At 47.2% G+C, this 22531-nt stretch overlaps 1 protein-coding gene across 9 annotated transcripts in view; it reads left to right on the top strand.

The window, feature by feature from the left end:
- NUB1 (negative regulator of ubiquitin like proteins 1) overlaps positions 1-22531 on the top strand; it is a 1721658-nt gene that overhangs the window by 1169070 nt on the left and 530057 nt on the right. For all 9 annotated transcript variants that reach the window (XM_069647724.1, XM_069647720.1, XM_069647723.1 and 6 more), the window contains one exon: positions 10700-10852. In XM_069647724.1, the coding sequence (XP_069503825.1) occupies positions 10700-10852 (153 nt within the window). The remainder of the gene's footprint in view (positions 1-10699; positions 10853-22531) is intronic.

Here is a 22531-nt window from a genome sequence, read left to right as displayed (position 1 = left end):
CTTTGTACTGTCTGAAACTTGCCCCTTTAGGGCTCAAGACCCAGTTTATGTTCTGGACTGATGGGAATTGAGCCATTGCAATTCATGAGCTGGAATGTGCGAGGTCTAGTCAATCCGACAAAAATGTAACGCCTATAGCTATACATGGAGCGACACGGGGTGTGCAACCTGTCCCTAGAAGAAACACATGCACTGGCTATAGGCTTCCAGAGGTTTGCTTGGAGCGGGGGTACACAACGATATTTCATCACATATTGTAGGGGTGTCATGACCCTTATTCATAAATCCATACAATATGTTCACAAACAGGCACACTTAGATCTACTATGACGCTATGTGTTATTGCGGGGTGTGCTGAGAGGTCAGGAAATAGTCCTATTGTATGTATACGGACCAAATGTTGTTGACCCTGAATTTTACTCCGAAGTGTTTGAACTACTGGCTATACCCCCTAGTACAGTAGTGTGGGTTGGAGACTTCAACACAATAGTGGACATAGATCTTGACAGGTCCGTAAGTAAATCCCGGCAGTTGACCAGGGCTGCCCAGACGATGTGCGAGTCCTGACCAATCTTGGGATGGTGGATGCCTGCAGGATGCCCAACCCGACATCACGTGAATAGTCTTACTACACCACAGTACATGACTCCCATTCCCGGATAGACATGTGGTGGTTGTCTGGCACCCTCATAACTTAACCTCAACGGCGCTGACATACTGGCCACAACCTTCTTAGACCACTCCCGATTACATTGACACTGACCCTTGGGGATACATTGGGTGCTAAGAGTATGGAGATTTAAATCACAGTCATTACCGTCAGTATTTGAGACCGAAGTGGGGAGATGTGTTGATGAGTATTTCGAGATAAACACGGGCTCTGTGGGTACACAAGCGACACTGCTGGAAGCTTTCAATATTTATGTGCAGGGCATGGCTGTGTCACTGAGTCAGGCTTGTCAAGGTGATACGGCTAGATATTCGCACTAGCAAAACAAACCTACATTGATTAGAGCTACAATATGCGTCCGAGGCCAGTGTCACCACCTTGGAAGACCTCAAGATCGAACTCGACAGATTTCAGACACATGCAGACAGAGAATTGAAATTTCTAGACAACCTGGGCTTGGCAAGACAGTATGGTGAAGGTGAGCACCCTGGCAGGCTGCTAGCCAGGATGACGCGACAGGCGGTAGGCAGCCACCAGGCTTCAGGTCAATTGCGCCGAATGTGAACTATTTCCGATCACTGGCGCTATGGTCGCACCACTAGACCTTATGGGATTCGCCTGGGGACCCCTGGAACTCAAATCCCATGGGAATGTCATGACGCGGCACTCAACTCTACTCCCGCAACTATGGGGTATATTTACCCCAATTTACAGCCAAACTTCGCGCCTGGACGAAGCTCCCACCCACAATAGCGGGCCGTGTGGCTCTCCTGGAAATTATCACCCTCCCAAAGCTACTATACTATTTCTGAATATACCAATGTGGCCAGGCACCACATTCTTTGCAACACTGAAAGGTGCAATTTCTAATTTCTTGCTGCACGCAGGTGCGGTTAGACTAAAATGGGACACATTAACAAGACCCTATACACATGGTGGACTCGCTGCCCCAGACTTTGAAAAATACTGGGTTGCAGCACAAGCGTACTATGCAGCCTGTTGGTCTGATGATGACACACATCACCCACATGTTAAAATTGAGCGCAACGCAGCTGGTTCTCGCAACGTGCGCTCATTGATATTACTGCCGGTATGGAAAGACCCTGTAGCCTGTGACCACAACACCACTGGCTTTGGGCAAAATATGGAAAATGCTAGACAATCTCCGCCCCTTCCACGGGGGCTTACCACTATGGAACCTGTTTCCGTTGTTCCCTAAAATAAAAAAAACAGCTGGACGAAAATGGGCAATAGATGGCTATGCAACCATAAGCAATGTCTACAACATGGGGTCCTTTATCATGTTTCAGGATCTGCCAGGGCTCTTGCAGAGACTTTCCTCGTGCTGGCTACATGTTATGCTCACCTGGTTTCTGTGGGGACGTTGGGACATGGTTGCACCCCTCCCTGGAAGTGAATTCCCCAAGTCAGGCTTCTTCCCCTGCTCGTGTGCTGTGGACTGTGCTTGTTGTGGACACTGCTCCTGCAAGGATATGAGAGATCGTGAGAATGCTGCTATATGACTGCTGTCTCTCTGGAACCTTGCTTCCCAGAATGTGGTGAGCATGCGCCGACCCATATAGTCTAACCTGTTTATTGATGATGGTGAGCTCTCCGTCCTGCTTCTCACTGCAGGGGCGCTTTTGATGGACCGAGTTCCTTCACTGGCCCATGTGCGTGGCAGCCCAGACCGGCTGTGGCGATGCATAAAGCAAGGCCAAATGGGAAGACCACGATGCTCCGACAACATGGTTTAAGGTTAAGCGCAAGGATTTGTCTAAGCGCAACCTTAAGCGTAAACTCTCAGCGAATTCTAACCTTGTCTTTATCTTTTTCTCTTGCAGGCACGACGTCGGGCTGGAGCGCTGCTTTCCGGAAGTCTGGAGATGGAAGATGAATGCCAGAGTCCACGATGATGTGTGCCGAAGGAAGCAGACTCCTAGGTAAGTGCTGTGGCTGGTAGCTGGAAACAAGTAAGATGCGCTCTGGCGAATAGCTGAAAATAGGTCAAATGCACTCAGGCTGGTAGCTGGAAACAGGTAAGGTGCGTTCAGGCTGGTAGCTGGAAACAGGTAAGATGCGCTTAGGCGGCGGTGAGCGTTACGCTGCAATAGCAGAATAATGCGAAGCGCGTGCATGAGGGCTGAGCAGGCTTATATAACGTAGCTCTGGCCACGCCCATTAGTCCTAATTCATCAGCCCCACCCTGCCACTCCTAAAGGATGCTTACACGTGCAGTCTGACACTCCCCAGCAGCCACGTCTGACCGAATGCACGTGGGGGCCCCTGCAGGGGAAACAAAGTACTTGCAATAAATAAAAATGTGCTAGTGCACATTTATTTATGAGCCGGCGCCAAAGGACTGAGTCTAGCTGGGCCCTCCATGTTGCATTGTCCCCAAGGGACAATGAAAGTTTGTGTTACCCCTTGCTCTCGTGCCCTGATGGTGCAGGGTCTTGGGTTCCGGGCTCATGGCCATGACAGCACTCCCCCTCAAGGCCCCCCTCACGGGTGTTCTTTCTCCTGTTCCTGGCTTGGTGGGATTGTTGCGATGGAATGGTCTGATCAGTCATGGGGCTTGGACGAATTCACTGGGTTCCCATGTCCGGTCCTGGGGTTCATAACCCTTCCAGTCGATCAGGTAGTACAATTTACATTGCACTATTTTGGAATCCAGAATAGTTTTGACCTTGTATTCCGGTTCTCCTTCTATGATGTCGGGCTCTGGTGGTGCTTCAATTCGAGTACCTGGTTTCATTGGTTTCAGGAGTGAAACATGGAATACTGGATGGATTTGCATATTAGATGGTAATTCCAATTTCATGGCAGCTGGGTTTATCACGGCTTTGATGGAATAGGGCCCCAGGTATCTGGGACGGAAGGCTTGTGGTCCTTTCAAGGGAATGTTTTTGGATGCTAACCAAACCTTTTCTCTGACTTGATAATGTGGGGCCTCTCTTCGGTGTTGGTCTGCAAACTTTTTCTGTTTTTCTTTAGTTCTGGTCAGATGTTCAGCTGCTTCTTTAAGAATCTGAGTGATGGTCTTATCTGAGGTTGTTACTGCTAGCATTTCCAATTCGTCAAGGGAATCAAAAGTGGATGTTCGAGGATGGTGACCATGCACCGTGTAGAATGGGGTCTGTCCGGTGCTAGTGTGGATGGAATTGCTGTAGGCGAATTTGGTCAATCAAAGTATGTCTTTCCAGGATTCCTCATTTTGTTGCAACATACACCTCAGATATTGCTCCAAGGTCTGGTTTGTCCGTTATATTTGGCCATCGGTTTGAGGATGGTGACTAGTGGATAACCAGAGATCAATTGTGGTATTTTGCAGCACCTCCTCTACAGTGCTGAGACGAACTGAGTTCCATGATCTGTCAAATTACACAGATTCCCATCAGTACTAATATCAATCTGTTCCAAAAACACTGTGGCGAGAGCGGAAGCAGTGGGGAGTCCTTTTAATGGGATGAAATGGGGCATTTTGGAGAATAAATCTACAATAACTAAGATGGTGTTATATCCATTGCAGGGAGGAAGATCTGTGATAAAGTCCATTCACAACGTATGTCACGATGCTGGTGGTACTGTCAATTGGTGCAGTAACCCAGCAGGATTCAGCTTCTGAGATTTGTGTTGTGCGCAGACACCACAGGTTGCAATAAATTGGGCAATGTCTTTTCTCCAAGTTGGCCACCAATAGTCTTGGCAATCCCCGGATGTCCTTCCACTAGTGAATCGTGATAGTTTGCTATTTTTTGATCTTGTAGCTTCTTGTCTTGAATGTACAACCTCCCTTGAAAATACGGCAGGTCATTTTCAATGGTGTATTGGTCCCCTCTGGATAGCCACTCCTGTCCTGTTGTTTGGTTCATCTGAGATTGGAGATTGGTTTTCAAGTCATCCAAACAGGTGGTTGCAGCGATTTTGTTCTGGATTCATTCTTCAGGAATGATGGCCAGAGTTTCAGGTGTGGTAAAAGATTCTTAGTCCTCACTCAAGTGTGACATAGCATCTGCTTTCCCATTGCGTTCTCCGGTTCTATAAGTGATGATAAAATCGTATTCCTCAAAGGAGAGAGCCCAGCGACATTGACGAGAGGACTGGGCCTTGGCGGTCTTCAAGTATTTCAGATTGCAGTGATCCGTGATGACAGTGACTGTATGTCTCGCTCCCAGAAGGTAGTGTCTCCATGTTTTGAAGGCTCCCTTAATTGCTAGTAGTTCTTTGTCCGTGATCGCATAGTTCAACTCCGGTGAAGAAAACCTATGGGACCAGAATGCTATGGGATGTAGTTGTCCAGTGTCGGGGTCTCTTTGTGATAATACCGCCCCATGAATAAGTTGGAGGCATCTGTCTCGACCATGTATGGCAGATCTGGTCGAGGGTGTCGGAGAACTGGTGCTGTGGTGAAAGCAAGTTTCAGCTCCTGGAAGGCTTTCTCTGCTTCTGGAGACCAAAGGAATTTCTTGTTTTTTCTCAGCAGGGAGGTGATTGGGTGAACTAGCTGCGAAAACCTAGGAATAAACTGGACAATAAAAGTTTCAAATCCGAGCACACTTTGTACTCCTTTTGTGGATGTCGGTGATGGCCCTTGAAGGATAGCATCCACCTTGCGTGTGTCCATGTGTACGCCTCGTGGTGTGAGCATAAAACCCAAGAATTCATCTTCTGTTACGTGGAAGAAACACTTTTCTAACTTGGCAAACAACCGATGCTGTCAAAGTTTTTCCAATAATGCTCTTACATGGCCGATGTGGTCCTCCTTGGAAGCTGAATAAATGAGTCATCTATGTAGACAATTGCGCAAACGTCCAATAATTCTCAAAGCACATCGTTCATAAAAAATTGGTATGCCGCCGGGGAATAACCCAAAAGGCATAACCTGGTATTCGAAAAGACCATACTTGGTACGGAATGCCATCTTCCACTCATCCCCTTGTTTAACTCCTACAAGGGTGATAGGATCCTCGTAGATCCAGTTTTGTGTAAATTTGGGCATTCTTTACCAGATCCAAAAGCTCCAGAATAAGTGGCAGTGGGTATCTGTTTTTTAGCGTGATCTGGTTAAGCGCTCTATAATCAATACAAGTTCTTAAATCGCCCTCTTTTTTAGGTACGAAAAAGAGAGCCGAAGAGGCAGGGGACTTAGACGGGCGGATAAAGCCGTTAGCTAGATACTGATCCAGGTAAGTTTTTAGATGCTGGTTTTCCTGCTCCATTAGGTCGTAAATTCGACTGCAGGGAATTTGGGCTCCGGGCACCAGATCGATTTGGCAATCGTAAGGCCTGTGTGGAGGCAGAGTGTTTGTTTGCTCCTTCTGAAAAACATCCTGGTAATCCAGATATTCAGGTGTTAAGGAACCAGTGAGTCACAGAATAGTTTTTCCCTTGGGGTTCGGGTTGCTCACATCTTTGTTGTAGCAAGCGTTAGCACACTCTTGAGGAAAGGTCAGAACTCTTTTTCTCTAGTCGATCCTAGGGTTGTGTGTTTCCAGCCAAGGCATTCCTAATATCATCTGGAACTGAGGAGCACCGATCAGATCGAAGGAGAGGTCTTCTTGATGACCATCCTGGCACATAAGCATGACTTTTTCGGTATGCTGCGTCACTGGCCCGGATGATAACTGAGAACTATCCACTGCTGTGACGTTTTCCGATTTCAGCTTCTGTTGGAGAGGAAGGCCCATTCGTGCAGCCAGATCTTGATCAATGTAATTTCCCACAGCTCTGCTATCAATATATGCCTGCAAGGCATGTATCTTTGACGGTTGTTTGTGGTTGACCAAAAGTACCAGGATGACTAGATGTGAGGTCTGTACAGATTCCTTCTTTTCGCTCGACAAGTGGACCACTACGCTTGTCGGGCTTTGGAGTTTCCCGAATCTTGTTCCTTTTCCTCGTCACCATTATCCGTTGCTCCGACTAATTTCCTGGGTGGTTTCACCGGGCATTCTCGGAGGAAATGTCCTGCCCTCCCGGAGTATAAGCAGAGCTGCTGTTGCCTCCTTTTCTCCCTTTCAGCCTTGGTGATAGGACTTCGTAATCTACCAATCTGCATTGGTTCAGTTGTTCGTGGGTTTTGGTTTGATTGTCCCGGGGTCGCATATAGACCGACCTCCCTTCAGCTCTTGTGCGATCCATTTTTCGATTCTGCAATCTGTGATCAACCGCACAGTCAAGTTGATGTATTCCGCACATGCCTCGGGGGGGATTGACCACTTGGGCTAGAACATCCTTAAGTTCCCCATGTAACCCTCGATAAAAGAGCGTAGTCCTTTTTTCTTCTGGCCAGTTTGTCCGTGCTACAAGACGATTGAAAGTGGCGATGTAGGTCAGTAGGTCTAGGTTTCCCTGTCTGAGTGACAGTAATTCATTGTGCAAAGCTTGTCCTTGAGTCGGCCTTGTGAAAAATGTCTCCATTTCCCGCTGAAATTCCCCAAAGTCTCGAAGTAGTGGATCATCCTGGTTTACTAATGGTATCCACCAGTCCGCAGCGCTACCTCCTAAATTTGAGAGTACAAATGCGACTCTGGCTTGACCATTAGGAAAAGCCCCAGGCCGGCACAAAAAATTGAGACGACATTGGTTCATGAATTGAGCGTACTTGTTAGGGTCGCCAGTAAAGCGTTCAGGCGGGGCCAGTGGCACTGCACCTGGGAGAACCACTCAACTGGTGATGATGGCTGTGGCATGGGAGGATGGTCAAGCCCTGGTAGTGGGACCTGACCCGCGTGGGACTGAAGCATTTGTCTTGCCAAGTCGTCAGTTCGTTCCCGAGTTACAATAAGATCCTTCCTTAAAGCATTGGTTTCCTGTCTGGAGGCATGGACTTCAGCCTGTAATTCCCCCAGAAGTTGGGCCAACTGGTCTGTTTCTGAGGTTTCCATAACGCCCAGGTAGAGATTTGTAGAGGCTTTGCGTTCTGTTACGCTCATCTGGTCTCTCCGGGGACGTTGGGGCACGGTTGCAGACCTCCCTGGAAGTGAATTCCCCTTGTCAGGTTTCTTCCCCTGCTTGTGTGCTGTGGACTGCGCTGGTTGTGGACACTGCTTCTGCGAGAATATGAGAGATTGTGAGAATGCTGCTATATGACTGCTGTCTCTCTCGAACACTTCTTCCCAGAATGTGGTGAGCATGCACCGACCCATATAGTCTCACCTGTTGATTGATGATGGTGAGCTCTCCGTCCTGCATCTCACTGCAGGGGCGCGTTTGATGAACCGAGTTCCTTCACTGGCCCATGTGTGTGGCAGCCCAGACCGGCTGTGGCTGAACCACTCCTCAAGGTAAGTGTCTTATGGCTTTTAAATATTGTAATGTTGATTCTTGATTATTGTCCGTGTCCTTTTTAATGATGTCTTTCCTCTGCTTTCTCCCAATAGATAATATGCGGCCCAGCGGTAGTTGCTGTGCTTCGAGCGAGGCCAAATGGGAAGATAATGGAGTCCACGATGGTCCAACAGCAGGTGAGTGTTGGTTTAAGGTTAAGCGCAAGGATTTGTCTAAGCGTGACCTTAGAGGTAAAGTCTCCACGAATTCTAACCTTGTCTTTATCTTTTTCTCTTGCAGACACCGTCTGTCACGACGTTGGGCTGGAGCGCTGCTTTCCGGAGATCTGGAGATGGAATATCAATGCCAAAGTCCACGATGATGCATGCCGAAGGAAGTAGACTTCTAGGTAAGTGGTAAGTGCTGCGGCTGGTAGCTGGAAACAAGGTCAGATGCGCTCAGGCTGGTAGCTGGAACCAGGTAAGGTGCGCTCAGGCCGGTAGCTGGAAACAGGTAAGATGCACTTAGGCGGTGGTGAGCGCCACCCTGCCACTCCTAAAGGATGCTTACACGTGCAGTCTAACTCTCCCAATCAGCCACGCCCGACCGAATGCATGTGGGGGCCCCTGCAGGGGAAACAAAGTACTCGCACAAAATAAAAATGTGATAGTGCATGTTTATTCATGAGCCAAAGGTGCCAGGACTGAGTCCAGCTGGGCCCTCCATGTTGCATTGTCCCAAGGGGACAATTAAAGGTTGTCTTACCCCCTTGCTCTCGTGCCCTGATGGTGCAGGGTCTGGGGTTCTGGGTCCATGGCCATGACACTACAATACGCCAGGCTCTGCCGTGCTGCTAAAACTACTTTTCCTGCCCTGCCTCCTGATGAACCGTTGCTGGATATAGTCATGGGGTGGGGGGACCTCCACTCCAGGCGGAGTGGCAAGGCTATACGACCTAATGCAATGCTGCAGTAACAAGCCTCTTGCGAAACTCTGTGAAACCTTGGCCAACGATCTAGGCATAGATATTACTGACAAGAACTGGGACGTTATGTGCCTGCAGACCCAAGCTGTTTACTTCAATTACAGATTTTGCTTAATACAATTCAAGGTACTACATAAATTCCATTACACTCTGGCCACACTAAATCTCTTCTCTTGCAACCACTCTGCCCTGTGTCCCAGATGTCACTTAGATGGTGCTGGTTATCTCCGTATGCTCTCAGACTGTCCTAATCTTGGATTTTTCGCGGTGAGGTATGTGATATTATGTCAAAGATATTCAATTGTACCATCCAACCCACCCCATTGAACTGCCTATTTCACATAATCGAGCAGCTACGGCGTGGCTTCCATAAATTGGCGAGTCTTTGTATGTTACTGGCAGTCCGATGTAAACAGTAGTGTTTTCAGAGATGTTCTGAAGGCCCAATTTGTTTTCTCCTCCCAGGGAATGCGGGAGTAGGTTCCACTGCTTGGATGTGATGGTAGGGAAGCTGGTACCTCCCACTTTTGCTGGTTTGAATTTGCGTCGGGTGAGCTGGTGGGAATATGGCGATCTTGTAGGTTTGAGAGAGATGGCTTTTGTAATTTTCTGCATGAGGTAGGGAGGGGTTTCCTGTGATAAGCATCTGTGAGTAATTCATAGTGTTTTTAATCGAATCCTCTCGCGAATGGGGAGTCAATGTGCCTTTCTTCTTGCTGCACTGATGTGTTCAAGTTGGGGTATGTTCAGAGCCGCTCTGAGCATGCTGTTTTGTATGACCTGCATTTTTCTAATGTTGTGTTCTGAGGTGCCATCAAAGAGTGCTTTCTTTGTCCTTTGGTTGGTGCACTTGTGAAAAGTAATGAGCCTTTGGATTAAGAGGCCGAGAGTTACTGGCATATTTTTGTTCGTTTGGGATGGAAGGGGGGACCACAGTAATAAAGTGTGATGTTTCTGAAGTGCTATAAGGATACAGCACTTTGGCATGCTTTTTGTTTCCTGCCGCGCTTTCAACCAATCACGTTTTGCTTCAATCCACACAAAGCAGCTGGAGCGTGAACAATACAGAACTAGCACAGAGCTGAGCACCATAGAAGTCTCTACAATATATTTGAAATGCGCAATTTTACTGAATCACAGTAGTCCTGCTGCAACTGTGTCTGAAACACTCGCACACATACCTTTGGGATCGTGCACACGCTTTCCAAGAGTAATATGTGCACCACCCCTCAGCAGTGTACTACACACACATCCACACACACCTCACTTCTCTGGCACTTCACTACAGGCACCACACTCTTTTAGCATAATATTCTGCCCACACACTGCCCCATCATTCAGTTGTGCATATATACACACACACACACACTCTCCAAAGGACTGTACAATCACCACCACCTCACTATGTGCACACTCCACGCTACAAAAAACATACAGGCCTAGCACCACACACAGAAGCACACAATTACAGCCCCTGCAGAACTTGGTGTTTCAGCATTAGGAACACACACATTCACTGCCTCCAGTACCCCGCTCCGCACAATCTCTCCCTCTCCGAGAATCGTGTGTCATTACCTTCTGTATAATAGCATACATACACGATGCCCCTGCCAGAGTATCATGCCATTATGTCACCATCGATGCTACTTTCTGGATGTATGATGGCAATGAATGGCGATAGAAGCTGGGGAAATAATTGATTACAATGTTTATATAATGCTTGTACATCATCCACAACTATTTGCTTTCTAACAGCTTGTTTTCTCCTGCAGGCAAACGATTTGTTCAAAGAGCTCTACATAGATCCTGAAAAAGTGAACAATTTATTACAACTTGGATGCTCACCACAAGAAGCACGACTCGGTTTGAGAGCTTGTGATGGGAATTTGGAGCATGCTGCCAATCATATCGCTAACAGGAAAGAGGTACTGCCCTGTTTTGTATGCATTTTCTAAATTAGGATTAATGTTCCAATCAAATGTATTACTAGGGCATGTATCTAGGAATCCATGAATCTGCCTTTTTTGGTTTTGACGGCGTAAGCCACCTAATCGCTAAACCATCGGTACTGTAAATGTAAAAAAAGAAAAGAAGAAAGGGCAACTCGGGAGCAGTGTATTGCGGTGGCATGGCAACTTGCCCATGCTTGTCTATGAAATGACCAAAGCACTAGATGGGCCTTGACCCTCTCACTTGCGTCTGCATGCCGTCTGCTGTTGCAGAGGAGCTGTGCGTGCTGCCGAAGTAGGAGCAAAATGACTGCACTTAACTAGGTGCACATTAAATGTTCATTTATGTGCACCAATGCTTTTTGTGAGATGAACTCATGTTCGACTATGTTTAAAGTCCGAGTGAAGTGATCTGTTAGCAGAGGAAACTGAGGCAGCCAAGCAAGGCACTGATTTGCGAGGCAGGTGTTAGGTAAGATTTCCACAGAGCTGTTAAATCTTCCTTTCCTGGTTCAACCCCAGAACGTTTTGCTTTTTTAGTGGGATATTGTTCATTAATACCTCAGTGAGTGGAAACCTTTTTCCACACTCACCTAATCTTTAACTCTTTTTATGGGTGTCATTTTTAAGACTCTCCATAGTGTCTTTTTAAAGTGATCATGTTTAACAACTTATTGGCAATAAGTGCCTGTTGTTGCTGGGTTGCCCTAGGGGCTCCTCATTTAACTTTCTTGTGCTAACCTTGAGTGAACTACAGTTCCCAAGGGTAGAAAGGATCTTTGGATCCCTTCTACATTTTATTCTGTGAAACTAGCACACCCCACCTTAGGTGGAGTGCTGGGGAGATAAAATGTATCCACTTTCACATTAAAACTGTAACAATTCTGTTAGTGACAAGCTTACCTTTAATGGCTGGTGGCAGTGATGCCTTTTACTAATTTGGTGCACCTTTACCGCAGGCTGTGATCACAACTGCAGTAAAGGCACCTAAGGGTGCTAATGTTACCAAAATGGCCCCTGTGTAACCATCCCTGCTTCAGCCCTTCCTTCCAATCGACCTGGGGACTCCGAAAACGATGACCCAAACCCAGAGCCTGGTGAAACCCACTAGACCAAGCTACAAAACCATTATATTAAAAAAAAGACAGTCACAAGGGGGCACGGATGGGGTGGTGTTCAAACAGTTAGGATGCACGCCGAGCAGTCGAAAAAATGCATTTTGAGCCATCCCACGGGTTGCTGCAACCTTGCGTTCTTGCAATACCCCAATACCCTGGGACCTCCTGCCACTGTGCGGTGCACGGTCTTCCGATTTCCGAATCTCACTGAAACTTCGTGGGCATCCTGGTGTATCTCCAGAGATACGAATCGAGTCCGAAAAGTCCCATCACAACAGTGCCGGACCTTTTAAATGACGAGAATTCAACCGCGATTTTCTGTCTTCTTACGTGCTCCTTGGAAAAGGTGCCAAATCCGCAGAACCACATTAATCCGCGAGGGAAATCTTGCCTAGAGCCTTCTGCATCGATCCCTGCTGCAAAGTCCCTTCTGAGGTCTTGTTTTCAGTCTCCACGACAAGGAACCCATTAACCGGGTATTTGGCTGCAGACCCTGAAGTTCTCCTGCTGCAATCTCTTCTTCATTGCTGAGGTACTGCGTTGGCTTGGGTATATACTTACCTTAAGCCTGTTGGGATTTCTGTGCAGTCATGGGGTGTTTTCTGTGATTGGGAGGTCCCTCGTTCAGTGCCCCAGTCCCAATGCTAGAATCCTGCCGGGGTGTCTTCTGTGAAGCCCCTGGACCCTCATCTAACTCTTAAAGTAAAGTACCCACCTGTTTGCCCAGTTTTCCTAAGGAACTCTGACTTTTGCACCTAAAGAACTTATTCTAACACTGCCTGTGGTCACTAGTCCTAGTGACCCCCCTTCTGCCACTGAGAACACTCATGCTCCAAGAATAAGGGAAAGACTTTGTAGGGATTGGGACTTCTGCCTAGAAAAGACATCAAGTGTTTTTCTTACTTGTAAAGAGTTGGTTGGTAACTGTAATTCTAAGAGTGAACAGTTACAAAAGTTCTTACTGATCTTGAATGTGTGATGCACTATTCTTAAAAGTATGGTTAACATCTTTTCTTCCTTAGCCACTGTTTTGCCAGTCTAATAGAAAGTAGATGTGAAGGTATTGTACTCTCCTGTGATTAGGTTGTGCCCCTTTACAAAAGTAATGTGTTGGTTTCACCAGATTATTCCTGTAAGGTAATTGTATGAGTGTCCTCCAACTGTTGGTATCACCTGGTTAGTACTGTTAGGATAACTGTACGAGTGGGTCTTGCTTCCCCTGAATTGCTGCTAGCCTGTCCTTAATAAATCTACAATAGGTTGTTGCCTACCTAGAATTACTATTAAGTAAAGTGTGACATTGGGTTTTACTTTCCCCTTCATTGTGAAGTTAAAGTATGTGGGTTTTACTTACCTTGTGTTAGCTGTGTGCCATCCAAAATAAGTTACCAGAGTTATTGCTTAACTCAATCTGGGGTTCCTTGATTTCAAAAGCATCTGTAATGGTATATTACATCCTTAGGTTTTACTCACCTGGTATAACTGTGTGTTATGACAAAAGTAGTTATAGTTTTTTACTGCACATAGGATAAGTGTTTCTCTATTCACCGAAAGTATATTGTCCAGTTGACTGTTTATATGATTTGTTCCAAGAGTCACTGTACAACTGGAAAGGCCTACTACCCTTGTATTACTGAATGTAATCTGAAAGTAACCATTGGTCTTTTACTCCCAAAGAATAGGCTTGACCTATACTAAATGTGTATAACAAGGTTTTGACTTCCCTAGAACTACTGTTAGGTGTTCCAAATAAGGTCTATAGTTGGGTCTGTGGGTGTCAAGTATAGTGTTGTGTTTGTATACTGTGATTTCTTATAATGTTTTAGTACTTACATACCCCTAGATTTATCTGGGCCTACCCCTATTTAAATAAATCCTTTATTTTTACAATACATAATGTTTCAGTGTTTCTTTGGATCATTTGTATTACAATTTTACTTGTACTGTGTCTACTGCCCTCTCTCCCTCCTAAGATAAGTCTGGCTGCTCTGTCTACGGTACCCTGAACTCAGGTGGTACAGCCTTATACTAAGAGTGGAGTCTGGTACTGCCTCAGTTGAATGGTTTTACTAAGCCCTTAGTTGGACTTCAGAAAAACTGTCCTAACAGCAGGAGAGAGCTGCCTTTAGTTTTTATTAGCTTTTTTAGTTTTTTTTAGTTTTTTTGCATAGCTAGCTGTGAAGTTTCAGCATTCAGCCAGCGCTTCAGGAGTGGCTGGAGCTAGAGTGCATCCCTCCCCTGCCTCCCCTATATTTGTAGGCTGCATCTATCGCTGTGGATTGCTTTAAATGGATGGTCTCTGGACCAGGGTTCTGCATGCTGAGGGATATGTAAGGAAGGCATGGTGTCAAACAGTGAAAACAGACACCAATGATCTCAGTACAAGGGTGTTTATTGAGCTTCAATGGGTTGGTTGTACGCCTATCTAACCTAAATCTAAGGATGGGCGCAAGCTACGACCATCAAATAATAATAACGCAGTTCTAGTCAAGTCTCTGTCAAAATAAAAAGGGCCTATACTAATAAACCTATTGCCAATCCTAACTTATAAATACAAAAGTGTGTGGGACAATATTGTATGCAACAGAGAAAAGTGTTCACAAAATAATATGTCAAGACGGTTGAGCAGTTGGCTTCCCTTCCCCATGTTTTCAGCACGGGCAAGACGGCACGTTCGAGCTTTGCACACACTCTGGCTTCTCTGCCACGAGGACACAGTTAAAAGTATAGACATCAGGGCCTTCTGCCAAAGCCTTTTCCAATAAAAGTCACTTACTGCACAGGGCCTGTCGTAACAAACAAATATCAAAGTTCCATTTCTTTTAGGATCTTCAAATGCACAAGTTCTTGCGTCTAGTATTTATCTTGGGACTAACTCCTTCAGGCTTCTATCCCTTTGTACCACCATGTTTACTCTTGGTCTCGCTCGTTCGGGCTCGGACCATGGTTCGCCCTCGTTCGGGCTCGGATCCTCTTGATATCAAAATCGAAGACTTTCGATTGTGTGATGGGTTTTGCTTAAACCGTTGCAGGACAACTTCGATTCACTTCATACAATATTCTGTTCAATCTTTTGGCTTTCGTTTCTCTTGGTGGGATACCTTACAGATACCTTCAATTGAGCACACTCACGGTGCCGGAACACACTGTTAACGGTATTGTATTTTTCCTTCTCAAGTTCAAACATTCATCAGCAGTTTAGCTTTACTTGCTTCTTTCATCCCATATGTTTAACAATGCGCGTTCCAAGGCTCATTATGCAATGTTGCCGCTTGCAACCTTGACTTGAACACAGACTGGTCTTGCATCAGTCTCCGCAACTCACTGCTCTGTTGATCTTTTTAATGCTGCTTTGTTCTTGAAGTCAAGGACGATACCCCGGTGGCTGGCGCCCCTCCCCGCCTTTGGTGGTTATGCGGGAGGTCCTTTGGTTTCTCCAACACACAATGCAGGAGTTTTCAGTCTGGTTTCCTGGCCTTATGCTTTCTGTTTGAAAGGTTTCTGGAAAGTAACGGTTTCTTGCCGAAAAGGTCAGGGGTATTTCCCTCCTTGCAAACCTTTTCTGGTTTCCCATCGTTCTCCCCTCATTCAGCTGCTGACTCGAAACTACTGTTCCTTCGTGTGCTTTGCCTTGCTCAGCATGTGCTCTCGTGCTCCGCCTTTTATCTGTTTATCTGTGTGGGGAAGTTTAATGGAAGTCAGGTGTGAGTGATTGTCAATAATTGCCTAACTTCGCCTGAATATCGTAGTGGGACATGCCAGGTGCACTGCTCTGGTGCGAGTCTGTTTTCTCCCAGAGCAGGCTGCCCCTGTAAAAGTGTTTGTGACGGGAAAGAGGAAGAGGTAAAGTTCCCACGTATCCAACCTGGTAGGATGGGGTAATGGTGTTACAGGGAGAAGGATGCCACGTCTCGTCAGCTGTTGTCCCATTCCCCGAAGACCCCTCAACCAGGCGATCCTTCCGCACTGGTCCACCCCCAGGAACTGGATCCGACTAGTGGGTGAGTCACCTTCTGGTTTCTCACAGATCGCCGTGTCACGAAAGGGTGTTTGCTCGTGTGTATTGAAGGGCTTTGTTGCGACTCCCATAACATGCCGTTGATACTGGGCACTGATTGTTTTGCACTTGGGGTCAGTCACTTACTGGGTTGGCTGCTTATTGCGATAAGAGAGTTAAGAAGTAATGCGCAAATACATTCTTGGACTAAAGTATCAAATGAGGATAGGTCCGTAGAATTGATGGTAAAATATCCCAGGTTAAATGGCTTTTAAGAAGAATTTATGTTCCTTTTTTTATTTAAGGATTAAAAAAAATGTACTCAATGAGATTCCATTCTCATCGTCTCACACTTGAGAGGGTTGCTTGCCTTGTGCAGGTAAAATGCAGAGCAGTAGCTGTGTATGGGTGAGGTGCAGGGCACCACAAGTATTAGTTGCTGGGGCCTGCCAGTGTAATTGTTTAAAGCATTTTGGAAAAGCGCAGATGCCGCGTATGCAGTGGTCGAAGTGGGCGGGAGCTGTTGGGGGCGGCGCTCCTCTACTTTTTTAAGTATGTTTTACTGTTCCTACACTTTCATTTTAAAAAGAAACTGCTCCAGAAAGGTTTTGTTATAAAAGAAAAGTGTAGGAAGCAATTGAAACATGCACTTCAGTGCACTGAAGTGAACCTTTCCATCAGGGCTGTCCTTGGAGGCAGCAGCTCCCTGGGCGAATTGGCGTGGCCCCCCCCCACCCCAAGCGACCCCGGGTCGACAGGTGCTGAGGCGGGGCGTGTGGGGGCAGAAGCGCCACATTTGTTTGTCCGTCCCTGCTCCGGCGCCTCGCAGGGGGTCAATCACTGGAATAGGATGCTCATGCATGATAATGCATGAGCGCCCTATTCCAATGAAAACCTCCTTGCTCCGGCGCCTCGCAGGGAGGTAATCATCATGTGAATAGGGTGCTGATGCTCTGCATCAGCACCCTATTGTTATTAAATGCACCCACCGCCGCAGGCGCATTTAATAACAAAACGGTGCCTGCCGCCCCTTTTCTCACTACGCCAGCTTGGGGGAAACCTCAAGACTCCCCCGACCTGGCGTGGTGGGGGGGCTAATTGTGGCATGGCGCCCCGGGCGGTCGCCCGGCCCGCCCTCCCCTAAGGCTGGCTCTGCTTCCCATAAACAGCAGGCACATGTGTTTGGGAGTTTGTTGTGTGTGGGAGGGGCGTGGCGATGGGGTTTGTGCGGAGCAGGGGATTTGCGGGGGACAGGCCAGCAGGGAACATAGTTCCAATACTTTTCTTATACTTCGACCAGTGCATGCTTTCTAAAAGGCCAGTCACAACGCATTATTTGTGTGGCTATTTTTAACTTGCACATTGAAATTTGTGAATTCCAGGCATTTCTTGCATGACTCAGGTTATGTGACCTTTGCTGACGTATGCACATTACTATATCAGTTGCACTAGAATGGCCGCGCCAGAACAGTGAACTGCTCTGTGTTGAGCGTTTCTCTCCGAAATCCTGCAGCATGCAGAAAATCTAGACAAAAAAATGAGCGAGACAGTGAATGTTGTGTTGCTGGTACTTGTGTGTGCAATAAACGTCTGCCGTTGGTTGGGCCCCAAATGGGACATTGCATAACAAGCACAGCATGAAAATCTCTGATCCGAGGATGGTGGATTGTGGGATGACTTGCTGTCCAACTCCTAACTGAAATCCTACTGTTTAGCTGACAACCCAAAACCCGGTTCCCACGTGCCGATCTAAGGAAGTAACCTTCTAGCCAACTGCCTCTTCAGTATCTGGAGGACGCTGTGTTCCCAAGACGCCATTATTCAAGGCCGGGGCCTTCCTTATATTGATATCTGATCCCAGCGCGTATTGTTTAGATCTGATCAATCTTACTAGTGTCTGAAAATTGCCAGAGCCCCTGTGCTGAGACCGAACCAGGACCTATAAACCTGTTCTGCTGTTGGTGCTCGCTCAATGAGGTCTACAATCATGTTTTGGTGCTCTTTCGTACCAGAGGGGAATGAACCATTTGCTTCTCATTCTGGCCCCTGCCCACAAGTCCAGTCCTGCACCGAGATTCCAGGCAATTCCCCTCACAGAAAGAGCACCAGCAACCACCCCAGACACGTGGTTCTTGTGACCCGCTGGGATGCAGCATCTTTCTAGGCACGGAAAGCCAGGGGGCCAAGTCGGGATTTCCTATAATAATTTTGTATGAAACTCCAATGTTTCCTCCAAAGCAAACACATTTAGCTGCCCACCCAGCCCTGTTAAACCTATATTCCAGCTTTGCCATATTTGCTGCCCAAATCTACCTCGCCCATAGTAGGCACACATACCACCTCGGTCCTAAGATACAATGGAAGTTTTGTGATTGGATATGCGCCATCTATCAAGCCGCCCCATGAAATGCGTGGTACCTTGAGGCAGTCCTGGATTTTCCTTCTGCACGCTGTAACTTGTAGTTTTTTTTTTCTTCTCCATTGTAGATGTGGGCTGACAATTCCCAGTATGCAAACTTACAAGAGGCCTCTTGGCAGCTATGGATCTGCGTATGCTGGCTGTTTGTTTGCCTAACCATAATCATTCTAAACCTTAACACTAGGGTTTAAAGACCCCACCTTGATTCCTGGGACGCTCTCCCAATATAAGTAAGTGACCTGCTGGTTTTATCACAATGCAAAAGCAAAGCAGAACTTTCCATTTGTCCCATATCAGACGTTAATGTCTTATCCCATCACTGACCTCCATTTCCCCATCGCCCTCTTCACTCGCCAACTCTACACTTGCTGTCTCAACTCCACTGTTTGTCCTCTCTCACCCTTCACCAGGCCCGGCTTTGGGTTCTTTTAACACTTGCAAACGAAATGGCCCCCCCACACCTGGGTGGGGAAGCTGCGGCTCTAGGAAAGCTTACAAGTTTTTAAGTGGTCATTTAGGGTTCCAGCTACCCTGATGCTTGCCTTTCTTTGTATTGCTCTGCAGCGGCAATTAAACCTGCCAGTGAAAGTCTGCAGCCACTCGCCCACTCCCTCCATTTCTCTCTCTGATTTTGGCACGGAATGAAGCCCCGAGGTGGGGCTGATATTTTACACATATTCTCTAAGGGGGCATTGATGTTGACACACACTAAATACTTTGTCAATTTAAACGTGCATTTGCTGAGCCAAGACAGACCTCTCCAAAAAGTGGTCTATATTCATGGACATGTTTTAAAAAGGAAAAAACGCACACCTATGCCTGACAACTACGATTTGCAGTAGGCCAAAACCAACCTGTGCTAAATACCCAAACGCAACCTTTTTTGTTTGCTTCTCCAGCATGGGGTCTGGCATGGATTCACATGCTCATGAATATTCCCTGTCGTCAGGCTGGGAATCCTCTGTAAAAGAAAACACTTTTTCACTTTCACTTTAAAACTGTATTTCGAATGGTTTGTGTCCTCCCACGTATTCCTCATCTTATACTATAATATCTCACCTGCTTTGCTGCTTCGGTAAATGTTTTCTCGGCAGAAGGCGCTGTATGCAATGTTGTCGCGTCAATGTCCCACGAGGGCCTTAGTCAAGCGTTGACGTCCTCGTCAGTATAAATAGCGCATGCAGCCCCCGTTGGCTTCAATTCTGTTTTTCTGAAAGCTTTCGCTTCGAGTTATTAACGGCACGCTTTAGTTTTATTTGTAAGAAAATGTCTTCTTCATAGACACCAAAGTCTGGTTTTAAAAAATGCCACGACTGCGGGTCGAAAATGTCTATTACGGATCCTCACCATGTCTGCCTGTGGTGTCTGGGCTCTGGGCACCATACCAGCGACTGGGGGTCCTGTCAAGCCATGACAGAGAAAGCTCTGAGGGAGTGCAGAGGTAAACTGGTGGTGGGGGAGGGTGTCTTCAAAGTCTTCTTTGAAGAAAGAGAAAAAGTCTGGCGAGTCTAGAGACTCCTCCCGGCATAAGAAATCAAAGAGGTCCCAATCGAGGAGTCTATCGAGGCAGTCTTTGTCTTCCTCAAAGAAGCCAAAGAAGACACGTCAAATGTCATTCTTTTCATCATCCGATTCCTCTATTGAGGTAATCAGATGCCCGACAAAATCTGATTCCCAAAGTAAATGGGATGCATTTAGATCAGAGATGATGCTTATTTTTGAGAATGTGGCTTCAACCCCCTCGAAAGAATTGCACAAAAGCCATGCCCCCGGTCGCTCCTTCGGACGACAAAGGGAGGTTGAAGGCTACTGCTTCGCAGCCGAGCATGAAGCTGGCAATACGTGAAGAGAGTTCTCGACACGACGAGAAGTCGACGAGAGTATCGACTCGGGATCAGAGTCCTTCTTCAATACCCCAGAGGAAACACAAATCGACATAGAACTCGATGACTTTGTCGACTCCATCGGTGTCCGACACCGAAGGCAATGCCGAGTAAACCAGCGCCATTTTTGAAGCCGTCTTCGACACCATCGACGGCTGCTTCGACTTTGTCGAGGCCTATGCCCATACAGGACAAGGTTTACAGACCTGTTCCGAAGAAATACTTTAAGTTTATGGCCTCATTAGGACCCTGGCGGCCGCAGAATGAACAGTGCCGGTAAGAGACCGGCACCGTTCATTCCGGGCCACCTCATTACGAGGTCTGCTGCGGGTCCCGCTCAGGAAGCCTGGCCAGACCAGGCGTCCTTAGTGGGACCCGCTAGCAGACCAGGATGCTAACAACGGCCACTTCATTAACAGGCCTGTTGTTAGCATCCTCCCCATTCCCATTGAGCCCTACTGGGCTCAAATGGGAAGGGGGATACATTTTTACAGGAGCCCAGAAGAGGGCAATTACCGGGTACGCCAAGGTCGGCATGACCCAGTTATTGGCCTTTTCTGGGCTCCGATAAAAAAATCATTACCGGCAGCAGCTGTGCCCTTAATAAGGGCACGGCTACCGCCAGGGTCGTAATGAAGCCCTATGTCTTCAATCTATGAGGAGGAACAGCCTTCTGAAGAGGATTCCCCTCTTTTGGGTTACAATTTGGCACTAAGAATGTGCCAGAAGAACTCATTAACGAAGAATCCAAAATGAGAGACCTTTATAATTCTCTCCGGTCAGCTAGTGGTCTTGACACCTCGGCAGAACTGGAATTTGGCAGGCCTGACCCTTCTGTGCATGCAGATTCATCCTATAGAAATCTCATGAACAGGGTCACAAAGTATATGGGTTGGAGCAGAGATTCTCCTACATATGAGCATGATGACATGACTGACATCCTAGACCAAGACCCTCAGAAGGGCCCAATTTTGCCCTTCCACAATGCCCTTCAGAGGAAGGTCACTGCAAATTGGGAGGCCCCGGAATCTGGACCTGCAGTTAACAGAAACATTGCAAGCAAGTACAGGCCTTCCAGCAGCAGCAATCCAGAATACCTGACCAAGCACCCACACCTGAGAGCTTGGTAGTTCAGGCCACCACATCAACCAGGCAATCGACTTACCCCTCTATCCCCCCAGATAGAGATGACAAGAAGGTAGATGCCTAGGCACATAAGGTTTTCACGTCAGGCAGCATGGCCTTGAAATCAACCAACGTCGCCTGTACTCTGTCCAGATTCACTTTTACCCTGTGGGACTGTATTGCCATGGCAGCTGATCACACTCCGGCGAAGAAAGAGACGGCTTCCTGGTTATAGTTAAGGATGAAAAGGAGGCAAGGGGAGAATGTCTCCAGTCAGGTTTGGATACTGCTGACAGCACCAGCAAATCCATGGCCGCTAGCACCATACTACGCAGGTTTGAGTGGTTGAGGAAGTTGGGGTTTGTACCAGACATGCAGGCCAGACTTCTCAACATGCCCTTTGACGGCTCGAGGTTGTTCGGCAGCAAGGCAGATGAGTCTGGAGAAGCTAGCAGCTAAATCCCTTAGCGCCTCCGTTTGACAACCTCAACAACCCTATTCATGCTCCTCTTCCTGGAGGGGTCGTTCTTTTCGTTTCTTTTTATCGATTGGTAGAGGAAGAGGACAGGCCGAGCAAAGGGGACAAAGAAGATCCCCTCGTGGTGGACGAGGAAGGGGTGCTAAAAGAGCCCCAGCAACCTTACTTGAAAAAAGGTAGCAGGTGCTCCTCTCCAGAAAGAACATGGCATGATAACCTGTTCTGAGATGAGAGTTTGCAGCACACACTTTTTGCTCACTGTACCTTTCACAGATAGGAAATATCCATTTGCATATCAGTCTTTGTCCAACCCACATGGGCAGTCCAGCACCAAAATGCTATGGCAATGCCTCTCTGAACAAGAGTACCAACAGCAACCCCATACACGTGTTTCAGCCTTGTTGGGCCTCATCAGTGATGTGAAGCTGTGCCTCTCTGAGCACAGTGAGCAGGGAGTCCATGTCTGGTTGCCCTCAGCCGCAACTGCAGCCACCTCTAAGCCACTCTGAGGCCTTGACCCACAAGACCCCTCAGCATCTGAACGAATGGCAGGGCATTACTTCAGATGCTTGGGCACTGGAAACAGTAGCCCAAGGTTACTGCCTTCCCTTTCAAGAAAGGCCTCCAGATCATCC

Source organism: Ambystoma mexicanum, chromosome 2q (assembly GCF_040938575.1).
Source record: "Ambystoma mexicanum isolate Mex_15411 chromosome 2q, UKY_AmexF1_1, whole genome shotgun sequence".
NCBI lineage: Eukaryota > Metazoa > Chordata > Amphibia > Caudata > Ambystomatidae > Ambystoma > Ambystoma mexicanum.
The sequence above is the reverse complement of the archived record's forward strand: the minus strand, read 5'-3'. Positions and strand labels throughout refer to the sequence as shown.